At 51.8% G+C, this 18,787-nt stretch overlaps 7 protein-coding genes across 7 annotated transcripts; 6 read left to right on the top strand and 1 right to left on the bottom strand.

Annotated features, from left to right (window-relative positions):
• Nucleotides 1-5,890, top strand: N7539_000965 (dopey family protein; the record flags this gene model as incomplete). The annotated part of the gene is made up of 6 exons (XM_056930569.1): nucleotides 1-91; nucleotides 159-283; nucleotides 340-489; nucleotides 551-2,811; nucleotides 2,852-4,550; nucleotides 4,622-5,890. The coding sequence occupies 6 exons, from the start codon at nucleotides 1-3 to the stop codon at nucleotides 5,888-5,890; spliced, it is 5,595 nt and encodes a 1,864-aa protein (XP_056794862.1).
• Nucleotides 5,891-6,642: 752 nt separating this feature from the next.
• Nucleotides 6,643-7,233, top strand: N7539_000964 (uncharacterized protein; the record flags this gene model as incomplete). The annotated part of the gene is made up of 3 exons (XM_056930568.1): nucleotides 6,643-6,773; nucleotides 6,870-6,975; nucleotides 7,153-7,233. 3 exons carry the CDS (start codon nucleotides 6,643-6,645, stop codon nucleotides 7,231-7,233), a joined length of 318 nt encoding a protein of 105 aa, XP_056794861.1.
• Nucleotides 7,234-7,688: 455 nt separating this feature from the next.
• Nucleotides 7,689-8,774, top strand: N7539_000963 (putative HIT finger domain protein; the record flags this gene model as incomplete). The annotated part of the gene is made up of 1 exon (XM_056930567.1): nucleotides 7,689-8,774. The coding sequence occupies one exon, from the start codon at nucleotides 7,689-7,691 to the stop codon at nucleotides 8,772-8,774; it is 1,086 nt and encodes a 361-aa protein (XP_056794860.1).
• Nucleotides 8,775-9,079: 305 nt separating this feature from the next.
• On the bottom strand, nucleotides 9,080-11,210 carry N7539_000962 (putative glycerol:H+ symporter (Gup1); the record flags this gene model as incomplete). Its single annotated transcript, XM_056930566.1, has 4 exons — nucleotides 9,080-10,090; nucleotides 10,152-10,730; nucleotides 10,807-10,874; nucleotides 10,955-11,210. 4 exons carry the CDS (start codon nucleotides 11,208-11,210, stop codon nucleotides 9,080-9,082), a joined length of 1,914 nt encoding a protein of 637 aa, XP_056794859.1.
• Nucleotides 11,211-12,618: 1,408 nt separating this feature from the next.
• On the top strand, nucleotides 12,619-13,112 carry N7539_000961 (acylphosphatase; the record flags this gene model as incomplete). Its single annotated transcript, XM_056930565.1, has 3 exons — nucleotides 12,619-12,651; nucleotides 12,706-12,834; nucleotides 12,906-13,112. The coding sequence occupies 3 exons, from the start codon at nucleotides 12,619-12,621 to the stop codon at nucleotides 13,110-13,112; spliced, it is 369 nt and encodes a 122-aa protein (XP_056794858.1).
• A 1,468-nt stretch (nucleotides 13,113-14,580) lies between these two features.
• On the top strand, nucleotides 14,581-15,814 carry N7539_000960 (alternative oxidase; the record flags this gene model as incomplete). The annotated part of the gene is made up of 3 exons (XM_056930564.1): nucleotides 14,581-14,849; nucleotides 14,915-15,205; nucleotides 15,301-15,814. 3 exons carry the CDS (start codon nucleotides 14,581-14,583, stop codon nucleotides 15,812-15,814), a joined length of 1,074 nt encoding a protein of 357 aa, XP_056794857.1.
• Nucleotides 15,815-17,064: 1,250 nt separating this feature from the next.
• On the top strand, nucleotides 17,065-18,579 carry N7539_000959 (uncharacterized protein; the record flags this gene model as incomplete). The annotated part of the gene is made up of 1 exon (XM_056930563.1): nucleotides 17,065-18,579. The coding sequence occupies one exon, from the start codon at nucleotides 17,065-17,067 to the stop codon at nucleotides 18,577-18,579; it is 1,515 nt and encodes a 504-aa protein (XP_056794856.1).
• Between the last annotated feature and the right edge of the window lie 208 nt (nucleotides 18,580-18,787).

The following is an 18,787-nucleotide window of genomic DNA, read 5'->3' as shown; positions in this document are numbered from 1 at the left end:
ATGAGCCTTGATCCCAGTGCCTTTCCGAGGTCGGACTCCCCCGCAAGCTCCGAAAGTTCTCTTACACGTACGCGTTTACAGGGGAAGGAAGGTCTGTCTCAGCTCTACAGCCGTATCGATGCTCGACGCTTCATCCTGACCAACTCTCTGAGATTTAGGATCCTTGAAAAAGGACAAGAGCTACCGACGATATGCATCTAGCGTCGAGCGCGCCCTGTCGCTGTTCGACAATGCGCTACAGGAATGGGCCGATTACATCTCCTTCCTTAGTCGGCTGTTGAAGGTATCCAGCCGCAGCTCATTTTGCGTGGGTAGATTCTTGATTCTGACAGATTCCAGGCCTTACAAAGCCATCCTCCAGATCAAAGTGTCGTTCCCCATAAAGTGTTGGTGTCGAAACGACTCGCTCAATGTCTCAACCCCTCATTGCCCTCCGGCGTTCACCAAAAGGCGCTAGAAGTCTACACTTATATATTTGGGTTGATTAAGGTACGCCGAAATCTACCGCAGTTTCCATGGCTATAAAACTTATTCTTACGTACATTATCAGCTCGAGGGTCTTTCACACGACCTTGCATTGTACCTTCCCGGCCTTGCCCCGACGTTAACCTTCGCATCGCTCACTGTTCGGCCGCTTTTCTTGTCGCTGGTGGAGGGCTATATCCTCGATCTGGAGCCATGGGCCTTGAGACCGGCTTTCAAAGCAATTTTGCTCGCATTGTTACCGGGGCTGGAAGAGGAGACCAGTGAGGAGTTCGAACCTACAATGAGAATTGTGAACAAGCTGCGGGATGTCTCGGGGAAGCTTGAGACCCAGAGGGCTGCCGAGATCGAAGACGGTCTGTCTGGACAATACTTCTGGCAATGTCTCTTTCTGGCGTCCATTACCAACAGCAGCCGGCGGCTAGGTGTGTTGGCATACTTGAATCGTTACCTTCCAAGGCTAGGTATTGTCGATGATCGCCTTCGCACGAAGAGGGACAGCGAAGCGCAGGACGATTCGGATCGGGTTTCAGCAGCCGCGAACTCTGTCATTCAGCCAGAGCCTGGTTTGTTAATTCGTTGCTTTGCAACCGGCCTCCAGGATGAGCAGCTTCTGGTGCAGCGAAACTTCCTTGATCTGTTGGTCACTCATTTGCCACTCAGTTCCCCAGTATTACAATCTCAGATCGCTGATCGCGATCTCGAGCTACTCATCATTGCTGCTGTGGGTGTAGTGACGAGGCGAGACATGAGCCTGAATCGCCGGCTGTGGTCGTGGCTTTTAGGACCGGAGCCAACACATGATCGACCTTCGACCGGGGGGCCCCAGTCATCGTCCGACACTGCACGGTCGGGACATGCTGAATCTCGTGAGGCTTTGCGATCACAGTATTTTAGCCGAGTTGGCCTGCAACCATTGATCAATGGACTTCTCAAGATGATCAACACAAAGCCCAGTCTACCCTCCGACCGAACGAGACCATTCCGGATCGCCCTGTCCTTGATGGATCGATGGGAGATTGGTGGCCAAATTGTGCCAGCTGTGTTCTTCCCAATCATGAACAGTGTTCAGCTGTACGAGAAGGAGGCGTCTAAGGCCCATTCTGAAGAGGTATTCCGCAGTGCTAGCGCCTTCTTCGACGGCGTCGAGAGTAGTGTCATCTTCGCAGAGCTTCTAGGCTTGATTGACTTCACCGTGGCAGAGATTGAAAGTGGCGGCGATCGCATCTTGCACAAATTAGATCTGGCAGCCTTCGTTCTCAGAAACTTCAACGTCCGCGAAGATGACATGGCGCAGATTCACGCTCCTTTGCTGACAGTATCAATCCTTGTTAAAATGCGGGAGCTGTCTTCACCACCAAACTTATCCACAGGTGCAAAGGCAATAAGGCAAGGGGTGTTCAAATCGTCACACGCGGTGCTTCAGCTGTTAATGGCATTACTCACCGAGCGTGCATTTTCGCGGAAGACTTCGTCAGAAAAGCCTGTTGCTTCGGACATCAAGATCGAGGCAGACGACATCCTTCCTCGAATTCACCAATTTTACGATAACTGCAAGAGCAGCCTTGAACTTCCGGCTCTCCCCATTGCACCGAAGCACCTAAGCGAATTGATTATCAAAGAAGCTCATGATTTATCCATTCAAGCCCTTGAGAGCAAAGACTCGGATGCTGCTTTCAATGAAAAGTCAAGTATCCTCATCAACCTTCTCCAAAAACTTCCGAAGTCGCGCGTTCTTCGGGACAGGAGATTCATTGACGCCATTTCGATTCGACTAGAGCAAGCGACTGCCAGCATGACTACATCGTCCTTTGAAGTCTTAACAACGATTGCGACTGTTCTTACTAGTCTCTACTTTACTCAGAGCCCGGGAGTCTACGCAAGTTATTCTGACACATCAGCCCTCATACCTCTTCTTGTTGACAGGCTTTGGGAATATCTAGCCCCATTGTGCCCTAAATTCCACGTTGAAGCTGTGCGCTGCTTGTGGTTGCTTCACTCATTGTCATGGGTGGAACATCAAGTTGAGGCCTCGATTACCTCCCTGATGATACATGCGTCATCAGATGGCTCTGCTCATCTTTCTTCAGTGAAACAAGCCGAAAGATTTTACGTCTTGTGGAATCAAAGCCATTACGGCGGACACGACCAGCCTCCAAAACAAGTTTTAGAAGTCGGAGGAACTGCGTTCTCGTACCAATGCTCTTTGCTTGAGCGTCCGCTGTTCGTTGTGCTAGATTTGTTGTCACAGGAGCCAGGCGATATCCCACAAAGCGTTCAGCAGTGGTTGCAGGAGCTCCCGTCCATTCATAGGCAAGAAATATATCGGTCTCGCCTCATTTTTCCCTTTTCTGACTGTTGAACATAGGGTATTTGACATTCTTATCTCCAAGCTGGATGAAATTTTCGATCGAGGCAGTCTTGGCGCAGGGCAAGATCAGGTCATCTCCGGAGATGACCGTAGAGAATGTACCTATTTGTTGCGCACTGCCTCAAATATTATCTCGACTCTCTCGCAACACGGATGGATCACGCTGCTCAAATCAGCATCGACTCAGCTTGACAGGAGATCGGACGTATCTGGTCAGCGTAATAGCGCAGACTCCAACAGCCTGCATGCTTCGCTGTTCCGGTTCTGTCTTCAAATCATTCGTGGTCAGGTAGCGGGAACAACACATATCGGCTCCGACAATGATAAATTGCAAATGTCTGCGCTACAACTTTTGCGGCAACTTCTCCTAGGACCTGGTGCCCAAGATCTCGTGGAATCTGGTATTGACAGCGTACTGGTCAATCGACTTCTAGCCTCTCCTGATCAAGAAGCCAGCAGCGCAGTCGAAGGGGCCCTCATCGACGCGCTTCTTGCCTCTTTCAAAGTACGCTTTGCCCATGCCTACCTACCGCCTCACCCTCCTCGGCCAAAGCAACAGCGCCCGCCATCGCGATCTCGTGAACGTTTGACAAGCCCTTCGATATTGTCCTTCACGACTGATAAAGCAGATAAGCCACCGCCACAACCTCAGTTTTTCCAGCCGCCTGAGCAACTGCTGGATTGTCTGCTCAAAGGCATCAGTTCCCCTAAATCACGGGATATTCTGGACAAGTGGATAAGCCTTCTCTGCGATGCACTTCCACTATTCTCCCGATCCATCTTCCAGAATCTTTTGGTGCTTGTGGAGGGCCTCTGTAAGGAGGTCCATGTCTCTTTTGGAAACCTCCAGCAAGCATTTCAACAGACGGAGGGCTGGGCCATGGATCGCTCCGAGCCTGTGACTATCGCTCTCCTTACTGGTCTCGAGACTTGCATTGCACATGCGCATGATCGGCTGCTCCATGAAGAGTCACATACTCCTGTTTCCAAGAGTCCAGACTTGCCTCAAGGCTTTTTCGGGAACATGGTCTCTGGTGTTTTCAGCTCCGATGGCACACAGGGCAAGCCAAACACTGCTAACGACCGATTGACGGTTCTGCTCTGTTTGCAGGACGCAGTTCGACTTTGCTTCTCAATTTGGGCCTGGGGCGCTGGCGATGGTGCGGGGCTCACATTGGACTTGGAGTCAATTGCGTCCTTCCAGTATACGTCCCTACGCATGCGAAACAGAACCAGACGCATTCTCGAACATTTCTTCGATGCTGAGGCTTTGGAATGCCTGGAAACGTTGATAGAGATGTGGGCCAAGTCCGACATGAAGACAGCCTCGCTCATTTTCAGTCTGCTTCATACCCTTGACGGATCCAGCCCAAAGATTACCATTCCCGCGGTGTTCAATGCGATTTACACACGAACAAACCCTGCCGCCCTAGATCAGCACCGCAAGTCGTCGCTAACATCCAGTGTCTCCGAATCTGAGCTTGCCAGTTTCTTGGTTGCGTATGCACGCTCGCTTGACGATGATGTTCTTGACGAGATCTGGACCGATTGCACCACCTTCCTCCGCGATGTGCTCAGCAACCCTTTTCCGCACCGTCAAATTCTTCCTCGACTGATAGAATTCGCGGCTATCTTGGGAACGAAGCTGGAAAACACAACCTTTGGCGAAGATCGACGAATGCGAAAGGAACTTGGGGTAAGTCTACTATTTGATGCTTCCGCCTGTATATGACCGTGTGAAAGAGACTAACGACCCGTGATTGACAGGATGTGGTTCTGCGACTACTGACGGCTGTGTTCACGAGCAAGCCTCTTGGACTGAATCAGGAGGCTGGGCTCATGGCTAGACATTCATTCGACTACGACCATACCGCTGTATCACATACGGGTCCAGATGACATGCTTAGTATTCTCGCAAAATCAATGCCCTCCTTCCTGACGACTCTAGGCGACACTGATCGTATCAACACCGCCATTAGCGCTGTGTCCACCAATGTGATCGGCCCCTTGATTCGCTCCCGTCTGTTTCCCAACAACCTGAACCGCAATGTGATGATTATATTACAGCAAATGGTGAAGGTTTCCGCTGCAGCCAAGTTCTGGAAGAAGGACATCGCCGACGCCTTCAATGATCCTCGATTCTTCGGCATCCACGTAGACCTAGTCAAGAGCAACTGGTTGGAGCTTTTGCGGCAGTGGACACTATCCGACAAGGATCGCTTACCCGAGCTTCTCACCCGCCTTCCACCACCCAGTGCGGCGGGAATCATGTTTGGAGTGGGCGCATCTGCCGCGAGACTTGAGGCAGACCGAAAGGCCCAGCTCAACCTTCGTCGCATTGCTCTCTTGATTTTGTCGGCCGATCGCGACTACTTTGTTGCTGAGCTGCCAGGGCTGCTTCAGAAGATTGAGGATCTTCTCGCGGCAACTCATGTCTCGTCCCCATCATCTGCCACTCGGTCCGAGATCTTTATGGTCATCCGCGCTGTGGTGCTCAAGACATCAGCAAACGCAATTGCACCGTTCTGGCCCATGATCAACGTCGAGATACAGGAAGCCATTGCGACAGTGCCCCGAGCCTCTCAAGCCGAACTGTTTAACCCCTACTCATTACTTCAGGCGTGTAAACTCCTCGATGTGCTCCTTACCGTTGCTCCTGATGATTTCCAGCTTCTCGAATGGCTCTACGTCACCGACACGATTGACGCCGTTTATCCTCTGAACCGCTGGGAACCAGTGTCCCTGGCCGATGAGGTCTCCCAAAGCTTCGGACCGCGTGGCATCTTCTCTCCACCTCTTCCTGGTGACAATTCAGAACCTGTCGCGCGTCCGGGCTTCAAACGACCGTGGCTCATTTCTGATCGAATTCGGGAGACCGCCAAGGACGAGATTGTTGAGCGGATCTTGCGTCCCTTTTTCAATCGACTCAGTATCTATGTGTTTGAGAGCAATTATGGAATGGGTAGCGTGGATTATGAACTTTGCCAGAATGATCTCCTGGGCGATTTGTTCAACGAAAGCACTATGGCCAGTTAGGAGCTGAGATTGCTCCAATGATCGCTTTCGGAGCGGCCTTCTGTTATCTATGTAAATATCACTGTGGCATTGATACTCAACTGACCTCGCTCGCATTCATTGGACTGCATGCCTCGAAAGTCTGGGGGGCTGACTTTCGCATGAAGATGCATTTATCCACTGTGAGAGATGTATGGGTTTTGCTTCGCAAGGCACTCTAATTCCCATAGTCTGCAACAGCATTCAGCCTCATAGGTCAAGGTAGTGGACCTTAGATCTAATTCAGTTCGATGTTGAGTATTTACTATTCACGACGCAGATCATGTGTAAGAGAACTCGCTACTTGATGGCAACCTAGATGAATGAGCAGCAATAGATATAGAACTTACTACTACCTAATCGACAGTTAGGTACCTACAGTTTGGAACTATACTTAGTATCCAGCCTGGTAAGGTACTCGGTAAGTGTTGCAGCTGTGCGGAATTCGTACCAAGTACCAGCATGTCGACAGTAAACTTGAAGTATTCATCAAGTACCAACTACCTGTTCCAATTACAAGATCAAGGAACGTTAGCCGGCCCCGGGCGCGTGTGGACCGATCCTCCAGTTTCTCCCCACCCGCCAGACGTCACATCACTTTGTTTCCGAACACTTGCCACCGGCATCTCTCTCTTGTTCATCCAAACAATTGCAAGGGCACCATTAGTACCTGCTCACGGTATTTTGGACAGTTCAGCTTCTCTGTCATATTCATGGTCAATCCGGCTCCGACGATGGCGCTTCGTCTCGGGACCCTTCCAGTGCTCTACGGTCGGGCTGTAGCTCGACCTTTCTCCACGTCTCGTGCTCGTCTGGAGGCCGTACCGTTGCCAGCGCGTAAGCCCGTTGGGGCTTTCCGAGGAGGGTATGTATTGTACAACGTACTACGCCAGTGGTTTGCCGCAAGCTGTCACTTGATTCTTTGGAGTCATGAGCAGGAAAGAGACTAACCATATTCCAGACTCTTCGGGTTTCTGACTGGAGCTGTAGTTGCGGGGGCATCCGTCTACTACTACGTCCTTGGCGACTATCGTGTGTCCAACGAGATGTTGAATGATGACATTCTAGTGAGTTCGGCTTCCATTCATGAATCCTGGCTTTACCTCCTCCCTGGAAACAATCCTCTTTTCTGGAAGGGGCAACTGGGGAAGAAATCATGAAACAAATTAGGACTGACCATGTGACTCTCTTCTCCTCTCCGGCCATGATCTGAGAGGAGATGATTGTGGTCGATCGTAACATAGGCCCTTCAGAATGCTACCATGAAGCTTCAATCTTATATCATCGAGCTTGAGGATCGTGTAGATCACCTCAAGAAGAAATGAAGCGCGTGACTGGTTCTAAGGCTTTCCAGTTGAATTTTTCGTCTTAAGTCGTCCGGTTTTTCCGGTATATGTTCATTTGAAGGTGTTGGGTGCTATATATTTCTCGTCTTTTCCCTTTCTCTATCGTGTTATTCGTCGAGCATAAAGTTGGAATCAAACCTGATGTTCCAGGCTGCAATGGCATAAGTCTAAAGGTTACATACATTTTCCAGTACCCCTGCGCTATATCTAAATATGACACGACATGACCCTCCAGTGCCTTGCAACTTTGGTACACCAGAAGCTTAATTGACACGACTGGAGCAATGAAGAGTGACAGCTGCCCAGCAACAGTACCGGACTACAAGGACAAAGGTAACCACAGTAAGTTAGTGAACTCCCACCCCTGTTATGATGCAAACAGACCAAACCTCCCTCTTATCGCGCATCTCCAGCTGATAAGGTTCGCCCTCACTATGATTCTCTCCTTATCGCAAACACCTCTCCCCACAAAAAAAACAGTCTGTGTCCGCATCACCCAGGAACCTAAAAGTTGGCACAACATCCGCAAGACGCCCCAAAAGAAAATGTTTCGTGTCGAACTCCTCGCAAACACAACCACCCACGCAACCCCGGGCTACACCTACGTCGCAGACCGGGGCCAAGCTCCTGCAAAAGCCAACACCGCCCCGGCCCTCGGCCGCAAACGCGGAATCAACAACGCCGGCAAGGGCGGCGATATCTCGTCCCGGCGCGCAAATGCCATCCTCCGCCATCTCGCCGAGCTAGACCGTGAGAATCAGCGCGACGTGTCCATTCCAATCCCGGCTAGACCGGCCAGAGAGGCAGGCGCGCGAGTCTCGCGAACAAAAACCAGCTCGAACGTGCGGCGCATCCTCGTCTCCCAAAAGACCTTCCGCAATCATATCGATGATGAAGATGCGGCGATTGCGGCGGGGGGTGGTGGGTTGAGTGTGCCTGTGGGCGCGGCCGCTGTTGGGCCCGTGATTCCATCGCGAGTCAAGGTAGTTGCTGCAACGGGTCTCGCTGGACCTACTGCTGCTACGCCGAGACGAAGTTCGACGCCGGCGGCGGCCAGTATGACGCCTGCTGGTGCCGGTGTGAAAAAGAAGCGCGGCTCAACTCTTGCCACCGTGACGATGCCTTCAACACCTACCCCTGCGGCTGCTGCTGCGCCTGCGCCTGCCCCCGCCACGACGCCCGTGCCCGCGACTTCAGAAGCCAACGATGCGAAAACAGAGGACGATGGCGAGAACCACAGACACAAGATCCTCAAGACAGAACATGACAGCGACCCTCTTCTGCGCTCTTTTGGGCCCACAATACCGTCAGAACGGATCATGGATCGTTTACTGTCCGAACCTGCCCTGTCGTATCATGCCTCGCGGGTCGGTTCGCCGCTTTCGACACAGTTACCCCGATCGTTTTGCTGCATGTGTGGATATTGGGGCAAAATTCGGTGCAAGAGTTGTCATTTGCGAACGTGTGGGTTGGATTGTTACAAGGTGCATGAGGACTCAAGATGCGGAGCTTTCTTTTAGGCGGACGTGAAGGACCTTTTGCTGCTTCGGTATCGCAGGGATGTTGTGGATAGCAATTTTGTTCTGTGCCTCCGCCTTTCTCCCGGCCTTTTGTACTTGACGACTAGACGAATATCATGACGTTTCTTCTACCCTCTGTTTCAGCAACGACTTTGCAATAGAACAAGCAATGAAGAGATAAAATGCATAACTCTTTGAATCGCAATTTGACGCTATGCTTCAAACAAAAACATCTTGCCTGTTACAAACAGGCAGACATCTGACATGATCCCAAGAAATGCGGGGAAATTTCTCAATTCCTCGCTTCAACACTTCAAATTGATACCAGCTCGAAGTTCATCCTCCCGAATCTCAAACATGACCTGTACGCCGACGAACAGCACAGCGCAACAGGAAATCATATACGCCACACCCGAGTACGATCCCGTGAGACTCGTCAGCAACTCCTGAAGTCCATCCAGGCCCAGTGCGAACCCTGTCAGATTGGCAATCATCATCGTAAGCACATTTCCCACGGACCCGATGCCGCTCAAGACACGGTAGGTAGTGGGGCGTGAACGCCAGCGACTCGCAGGGAACAGGATTCCACCCAGAACCTCCGGTAGAATGAAGAGCGTGATGAGCCAGCTCCACATCAAAAGACGCAGATTAATATCATGCCATAGAGCCACGAATGTGAAGACCAGCAAGAAGTTACGGATTTGCAGGAATTTGGCCATTAGGCCTGATTTAGAGGATGATCTGGTTCCGGAGGTTGAGGAACCACGTGCACCACCGGCTCCGCCTAGTGGCACGTATACGTAACGGACAATCCAGCGGTTATATGAACGGTGCCATCCGCGCCAGAAAGCGAGCGCGGAGTAATTGTTTGACATGCAGCGCACCATGTTCTCGGGAGGATCGATCCCGTCGAGGAGGGCCCAGAACCGGAAGAATCGCCAGGGGATCAACAACTTCAACCAGATGATGTGAAGGTTGAAGAAAGCAAGCATGCTCAGCTGACCGGGCGTGAAGAGGGACCAGTTGGGCGATGATTTTGAGATTGCAACGGCGTAGATGTAGTGAAGGATGAGCTCCATACACAACAGGGTAAGGAGGAAGCGGATCCCGTAAAGCAGAGTCCGTGTTCCGGTCAATGACGGTGCCTTGTACCGTTGCTGCGAAACATAGTCGTTAAAGGTCATTATTGGACCAGCTAGGAACAAGGGAGAGTAGAGAACATAGGCAATGTAGTTGCGGAAACTGAATGCCGAGGCTTCAGGTGGAATCTTGACACGATCACGGTCAGAAAGATTCGCGGGGTCTAATTGTTTCTTCTTGTGGGATATGGTCAGCTTTTATTCAATGGACAGGGGAAGGTCCTCGGCTGGAGCTCACTTCAAGCGCATTGGTCGCGGGATACTGTAGGCTCCAGTGGTGGTCCATGTTGAAGCTGATTAGACGCAAGATGGTGACCTTGAACAGAACTTCCCACCGAGGCATAATTCCACCCAAGTTATCCAATGCCTTCGCCCACTGCACAAGCCCCGTATGCTTATCACTCGAAGAATCAGGGCCAGGAGATATGATTGTCGCCAGCACCTCCAGTGAATAGCCTCTGCACAGCTCGTTGGCAAACAAGATGCAGATATTGAAGGTCCATGTTGCAGCAGGGACATAAGAGCGGGGAAGGCTTGTTCCAATCTTATAATTCAGGTATAAAATCGACAATATCTTCAAGGCCGAGATGCCGTGAAGTGCCGTGATGAATACGAGGCCAAATGCAAAGTCGAATCGCATGCGCTGATCCAATTGCGCATCTGCCGCCGCACTGGGAGACCGAGCTGTTCTATGATCCGTCTTGGGAGTCGCTACGAAGCGTTGATAGGCACGTCGCAAGATAGGATGCGAAATGACGAGCAACAACAGATATGGGAAGTTGTCGCGGAAACCTGCGTATTGCGCATCGGAGTTGTCCTGGGAGGAATCACACAAGTGTTCAGTGCGGGCTCGAATCGAGGACCTTGCCGAGATGAAGACCATTGAGACTTACAACCAAGCGACCGGGAATCCAGCCCTGTGAGAGTAGATGAGAATATGTAGGATAGACCGGATGGGAGTCTATTGAGTGACAGAGCCCGTAATTAACATCCGTCGAGTTGGCCCCTGGCAGTGATGCCTCCCCGCGGGCCGACACTTACCCTTGGAAGCATCCACGACCGTTTTGAACATCAATGGAACGAGTGTGATGAAGAAGATATAATAAACAAAGAATTCCGGTGTGCGCCAGAGCGGCGGCGGCCTGCCCTGGGCGATCGCGTTGGCGCGAGCATCTTTGGCAGCTGGAGGTCGCGTGTCAGCGGCAGCTACACCGGGGGTTGTTGCGGTCGACGTGAAACGAGTGTCGAGGGTATCGAGCGAATAAATTCGTCGTAGCCAGAAAAGAAGGGCTGACATGGTTTACTGTAGGGTCATGGCGCACACGATGGCCAGTCGAAGGGAGAGAGCTGTGACAGTCTTCGAACGGAGCTGAGATTTGAATTTGTGGGGATGGGAGGATCCTCAGGGGGGGGGGGGGAGCGGCCGAGGCACAGCCCAATCGGTGATTGTCCTTAGCTCCCCGTCGCCAGTAGCAGGTAACATAATTCTTGAAGTCAACCATAGGATGATTGCCATAGGATTGGCAGTGCTTATGACTCTAAGTTGTTCAACTCGTTCATAGCGCGTGTAAATAGGCTTACCGACCTGCTAGGAAGCGATGTTGCCTGATCCTGGTGAGTCGAGAATGAGAGGAGATTCACGTACGAATGAAGCTTCAAATTTTCCTACAATTAAGTACGAAGTGATGAGGCTCAAGGTACATACCTACCTAAAGAAATAGGTAGTACTTTATTAGTTAGTGACCGAATCTACTATTTCAAGGAGGAAGAATGGAGAGCTTAACATTAATGGACCTTCTAGTTCTCTATTTACTCAATCTCCATACTTGCCAATGCATGTCACTCCTCGTCGAACACTGGCTTTCCATGAGAGGCTTACGCCGATGACCAGGATTATAATGTTGGTCTCGGCACTATCCAAGGTAGCAGTGACTTCGTCCCAAGTTCCATGACAAGCCGATTCACAGGGCTGCAATCACCTCATCGACTATTCGACATGAATCTCCATGTAACGGCCTCAACGGGTACCAATGGGTAAATTGCGGAAACATTGAGTCTAAAATGTCCCCAAGTGGCCCGAAATTCAGAATGATACTATACTGCGTTCTCGATCGTAGGGTGAAAATTTCAGAGCATCATGGATGTGGACAAGATATGGCATGTCAATGTCCGAGCCCTGGGTGCTCTTTCAGGGTTGGCCGTTGCTAATTTATTAATCTGGATTCTGGAATGATCTCGGAGTTCAATGACTTCAATCGCCCCTGAGTCGTGAAATGATTAGCTCAGCACTTTCGGCCCTCATGTCGTGAATCAAGTCTCCCCGCACCAAGCAGACCGAGGAGACACCCCGATTTTCAGGCCTTCAAATTCCAGCTCAATGAACATCAGCGACTTCCAAACTTCTATCATCTTAATAAACCGCCAAAAGCCACCATCGAAATGAGCAGTAGAAGAGTATGTATATTTTGGGAAGGAGCTGGCCCTGACTTTAAGTTTACATGATTCATTCCCATCACTGAAGTCATCCTTCCTGCTATCTGGCTAACTCGCTTGGGCTCTAGGTTGCATTCAAGGTCCACGGCACCGTACAAGGTAAGTAAGACTTTCGACAGCCTCTCGGAGTATGAACCTCTGTGCTATTCATTGAGTTCAAAGATACATATTTAGGCTCATCTGCTTGAGCGAGCTGCCTTCTTGGACTGACAATGATTCCCATTAACAATAGGTGTTGGGTTTCGGTACGTGAGCAAGCAGCTTCCGCACTAGTTTATGACATCATACTTCTCACACAGAGGAGCCGTGCCCATGTCCCACACGGTACACCTAACTTTGTGATCAACCAACAATCTAGTGACTTCGTCCTCAAGTGTGCTGCAAAGGACAATTTGCATGGCTGGGTCCGAAACACCCACTGTGGAAGGGTGAGTCGATCATCGCGATCTATCGAGTTCAAGATATTCCGGTCGCCATCAGCTCACGATTCTCCACACAGGTTGAGGGTGAAGCGCAAGGTCCCGAATCGTTGATTGAGCAATTTCTCAAGCAGGTAGACAAGGGACCTCGTCATGCCCATGTGGTCAAGCTGGAGAAACGAGAGATGTGTGTGCAGGAAGGAGATGATCAACCCTTCGTGGTGTTGCGGACAGGAGAGTCGGGGTTTCACGCACTCAAGGGCTCTAAAGACAACGAGGAGAAGTAGACTGAAGAAGACTGCGGGGCGGGCAGTTTTCCGGAAGATTTCGCTTTGTCAAAATTCAATGTTGAGGGTTCAATGATCACCACGTTAAATTTACCATCGCATCCACGCCACCGAAGGGGTCTCGAAAAACTCTTCAAATGTACATTTTATTAACCGCGATAGGAGGGATCGTAGGTAGTAGCCAAAGCGCAGGGATGCATGATAGTAGTGCACTGCCCGTTTACTTGGCGGGGTATTGGACCATCATATCAAATTGGAAGCTCAGAGCACTCCCTCGGAAGACGTTTATACCGAAGAAAGGGACTAGGAGGCTGTGCGTTCGGCCTATGATGCAACCTGGTCCTCCAGTGTTCGGCGATCGAGTAGTAGGTACGGGGAAACTTGACATCGAGACAGGATGAGCTTTCGTATCCCGAGTGAATGAGGTGGATCACAAATCCAAGATCCATGCAGACAGTTCCGAGGGCCATCGGCCTCAAATGTGTGAGTATTGAGTGCCTACTATCTACTACCTAGTAGGAGTTTCCGAGTTAGTTGGTTATCGCTTGGAGATCTGCCAGTGCTCGATAGTTTTGGCGTCTGGGTTTGTCCTAGAGTAGGAAAAAGTCGCCATACCGAGACGAGTGTACATTATACTTTGTGTCAGTGACCATGCAAGTTGTGCTTCATTGTACCCAGTACTGCATCCCGATGTACCTGCACTCCGGCAGTGCGGCCCAGACCCCGAAAAGACCGGATTCTCGGCAGGCCGTGACTCAGTGCCCATGTCGGACAGAGCAGGAAGGGTGGTTTTCCCCTCCCGAATCCTCCCGAGGGTCACCTGGCATGTCCCTGGATCCGTATGGGATTTCAGAACGGTCACCAGATGACAGGCTCGTTCTCGGTTAAAATCAAAGAACGTGCCACCGGGATAATGGGAAGCTTGTTGAACTCGCTTCCTGTTCGTGGACGATCAACTCAGGCGAATAGATGAGATAGACAGACCAGACCACCCGTCGAGGACTCGAAGAGCCACAGGGCAGACGATGGGGCCGAGCGGGTCCGTGTTCTGCATGGAACCGTTGGTATTTGGGGATTTTTGCAGGTAAGCTTGCCGATCGCCGTGGCGTGTCTGGTCGCCAATTAGAAGGGAGAGAATGCCGTCACTGCCAGTGCCTTCAGGCACACCAGGTTGCCCCCCGGCCCCTGGCCCTGTTCCATAGTTTGAAGGTGAAGAACCGAATGGCAAAAAACGTGGTCTGGAGGAGACCGGAGTCGGGATTTTGATTGGGCTTAGTCATTACGGCGTTTGTTCGGGATTCGTAGTTTTTCGGGTTGGGGTTGGTACTTGGTTGTGGTCGTCCATATGGTGCTGCGTCGTATAAAACCCACTTGGGCTCTCGCCCTCTTGACCTTGTCTTGATCTGTTCCAAGCATCAACACTTCTTCAACAATACCTACAATTGATCACATTACGACTCTTCTGAAGATGAACTCGCTAGCTACGATATCACGAGTGAGGCCACTCAGAGCCACTGCTCGACCACAAAGCGTCCTTTACTTCGCCATGCGCACCTGCTCAACAGGTTCCTCCACCTGGAATCGCTCATCTTGCCTCGTCCCCCAACGCTCATCACCGGTGTTCTACACGGCGAAACGCCCCATCTCCTCAACGCCACAACCGCAAATCAAAGAATACTTCCCACCGCCTGAGAATCCCGCGGTGAAAGAAGTAGACTCGGCGTGGGCTCACCCAGTGTAAGCCAAGATAACCTCCATGGCGCTCACCTCGACATGACATATACTGACACGGTCAATGACAGTTACACCGAGGCGCAGATGCAGAACGTCAGAGTGGCGCATCGAGAAGCTCGAGATTGGTCTGACTGGGTAGCACTGGGGACAGTTCGCTTCTTCCGCTGGGGCATGGATTGGATCACCGGATACAAACACCCCGGGCCGGGCCAGCAACTCCCTGCACGATTCAAGATGACCGAACAAAAGTGGTTGACTCGATTCGTCTTTCTGGAGAGCGTGGCTGGAGTACCTGGCATGGTGGGCGGGATGTTGCGACACCTCCGCAGTCTTCGAAAGATGAAGCGTGACAATGGATGGTAGGTGTATCACAGTGATTTACTTTCGTCACCCAAACTGGGAGTGACGGTGGTCGTGGCCGACGCATCAATGCTGACCGTTGGTGCCATTGCAGGATCGAAACTCTGCTCGAAGAGGCTTTCAATGAGCGCATGCACCTTCTCACCTTCCTCAAATTGGCCGAGCCTGGCTGGTTCATGCGTCTCATGGTCCTCGGTGCTCAAGGCGTCTTCTTCAATGGGTTCTTCCTGGCATACCTCATCTCGCCACGGATTTGCCACCGGTTCGTGGGCTATCTCGAGGAGGAGGCCGTCCTGACCTACACCCGTGCCATCAAGGAGCTTGAGAGCGGCCATTTACCGGAATGGAACCAGCTCGAGGCCCCCGAGATTGCCGTCCAGTACTGGAAGATGCCCGAAGACAAGCGCACCATGCGAGATCTGCTGTTGTACATTCGAGCGGACGAGGCCAAGCATCGCGAGGTCAATCACACCCTCTCGAACCTCAACCAGGCGATCGATCCCAATCCTTACCAGACCAAGTATCAGAACCCCGTCCGTGATCATCCGTCCCGGGGGATTGAGAATCTCAAGGCTACGGGTTGGGAGCGGAAGGAAATCTTTTCTTAAGCATTGGGGACGAAAAACATTGAGTGGGTTGTTCTCTGGGTTTCTTGTCATAGCTCCGGCGTTTGTGTTGGCTCTGCTCTCCTTCATTTCTTTTGTTCGCTGAGTGCTCGCGTCTCTTCACTCGCGCAATTTATTTTTAGATTATGCATCATTTTCAAGGTGCCTCTGGGAAGCACCACATCAGATTGTCATGATTCATGATTTGTAAAGACGTCAGGCGCTGCAGGCAGACTGCATTGCTCAATGTTCGGTTGAATCGCGGGCGGGTGGCCCACCCGCTAGGCCTTTTTAGGAAAAGCAGAAACAATTTTGACTGGCACTTTGATTGGCAACTCTCTATCGATTGAGTGAATGTGAGGATTTACGCTTGAGTCACATACGCAGAGCTTAGGCAGTAAGAACCCCTGCCGTGACATCAGATGTTGGAACTATACTACCTGTACAGTAGTACCAGACCACATGACACGCATGACACACATGCCACATGGATGGCGTCGAAGGGCAAGACTCCGTTTGTACTTTGTAGCCTCCAGTCCATCCTCGCTCATTTCCTTTGTGAGAGTAGTCCTGCACAGTCTCTTCGTCTTTGTTCGCTTAGCAGAAGTGGTCCAGTTCGACTAGACCAACAGTCGAGCGTAGTAGTACAGTCGGGCAACTCATCCTTTACCCAGAGCAATGACGAGGGATCCCGAAAGACTGACCACAATCTGGTGAACGTGAACGATGGCTTGTTTGACCCGCAGTTCCCCTGAAATTCTACCGTGACAGCCGAATGAAACTTCCAATGCGCTGCTTAAATTAAAGCCCTGCGCCCCTCTTCGTTGACCCGTTGTTCCAGCCTGCAGGCTAATTCGGCACCACCCCTTTTATCCCAAAGAAGCTTGTCTTCCGGCGATCCGTCACGTTTCTCATCGATCGTTGGATCAATCTGGTCTCTTCTGTTGGCCCTCCGACCGAGAAGCAGCAAGGCTCAACTCTGAATCTCATCGCGGTTGGCAAGAAGACATCGTCGGTCTGACAGCGCTGAAGACCGCTATTCACCTTCTTGGCTCCTCGTTTGGCCCGCGATCGTGCCCTGGGAAGAAGAAGAAAGTGGCCAGAAACCGTCCCCGCTTCTGGTGTGTGAGCACGAAGCCCACTTTCCGCCGAGCCAGCGCACATTACAAATTCAGGCCACTTTGGCAACGATTGCGACACTATTGACAGCCACCGAGGAATCCTCGCACAACCAAACACATAGCTTCCGAGTCATGGAGGAACCACGAGCTCAAGACGAGACTCTGTTGCCGCCTGCCCGCGCCGCATCTCCGTCTCCATCGGTTCCCGCGACGCCCGCGATTTCTTCATACTCCTCACCGGACCGCACATTCTCGTCCGTTTCTTCCCACTCCGCCTCGTCCGCAACCTCGGCTGATGCTCGTTCCACGATTTCGACTTCCTCCCGCAGACATGGGTATGTTCGCGCCTGTGGCGCAGAATTCGCCGACTCGGCGCGGCATCGCGATAGTGTCATGAGTCTGGGCAGTATCGCCCACCTGCAATACTACTTTGCTCGCACAGGCTTGCTGGATGGAAAGACGGGCCGCGGCAAGGAGTTCAAGAAAAAGACTCGAGACAACGTGCCACGGGTCCTGATCACACCAAATGAGCGGCATATGGAGGACTTGGTTACCAGTCCCACGGACATGGGAGACTCGGCGGAAGAGGGGGCTACTTTTGAGGACGAGGAGGGGGAAGTGATGTTACCCCCCACTGTGAGCACTTACAGTATCAAGACACACCATGTCCCGCCACCGCCCGACGTCGTGTCGATGCGCCGAGATCTGCAGACGGCGTTGGATCGGGCCGAGAGCAATCTGGAAGCCATTGAGAATGGGCTGCAACCCCCTCCCCGCGCGCCCATTCGCAACAGCCTGTCTCCAGGAGATATTCCTGATGCATCAGATGACGATTCTACACGGGAGTCGGCCCCGCCGCAGACTAAAGAGGAGGCCCAAGGGATGTGTATCTTGGACGATGTGACGATGGCCATTCGCGCGGCCAAAATTTACTACACCGCCCATCCACACCCGGAGCGCCTCGGCTCCATCAAGAGCGAGCGCGAGATTCGCAAGGATCTTCTTCATGTCTTGGATGTTCTGAAGAGATGGGCGCAACGGCACTTTGCCGGTGGATTCCGCGACGAGGAGCGCGGTGTGGTGAAGGGATGGATTGACGGGGTACGCACCATGCTCGTTCGCGAAAAGGCCTTGGAGGACCTGGAAGCTCAAGAGCGCGACAACTGGGACTGGGCGCGGGGAGACTGGTCTGGACGGGAACGCGCTCGGGAGGAGTCCTTCCTGCGAAGCCTCATGCTTGACGGACACACATTACCCGAATGGACGGCCATTGATGACACGCCCCTGGAATCCCTTCCCTTGCCATTCCTGGAGCGGTTTCGAGATGGCCGTGACCTGGTGCAACTGCATAATATTGCCGTCAAAAAGTCCAAGCGTCATTTTGGCGAGATCAAAACCTACCATGAAGATGTTGCAAAGCCTTACCGCCAGGCCGACAATCTGCGATTTTGGCTCAAGGCTGCCGAGTTGCGGTGGGAAATGCGCAAAGAGGTCGATGTCATGGGTGTAGTGCAAAACACCAGCGAGGCCGCATGGAAGCAGTTTGACGCCGCTCTACTAGCCTGGTGCAAGACCGTGCGAGAGGAGCTGGTAAGAGACTGGATGGAGGCCAATCCAGGCCGGCCGCCCAGTGCCGGTCTCATTTGATGAAGTGAGCGAACTTGATGTGAATCGACTTGACGTCCTCTGCACTTCCCTCTCTCTTCTCGATGTTAATCTTTCTTTCTTGTTTTTCTTCATTTCACCTTTCTCTTTCTCTTCGGTTTCAGTGCTTCTTTTCTTCACATGTCTTTTTGCTTGATGCCTCTTGGGCCTTGTTTATTTTTTCTGTCATCCCAAGGGCACTTGGCTAGAT

This window comes from Penicillium diatomitis, assembly GCF_028827545.1.
Source record: "Penicillium diatomitis strain IBT 30728 chromosome Unknown utg000001l_segment0_segment0, whole genome shotgun sequence".
Lineage (NCBI taxonomy): Eukaryota > Fungi > Ascomycota > Eurotiomycetes > Eurotiales > Aspergillaceae > Penicillium > Penicillium diatomitis.
The sequence above is the reverse complement of the archived record's forward strand: the minus strand, read 5'-3'. Positions and strand labels throughout refer to the sequence as shown.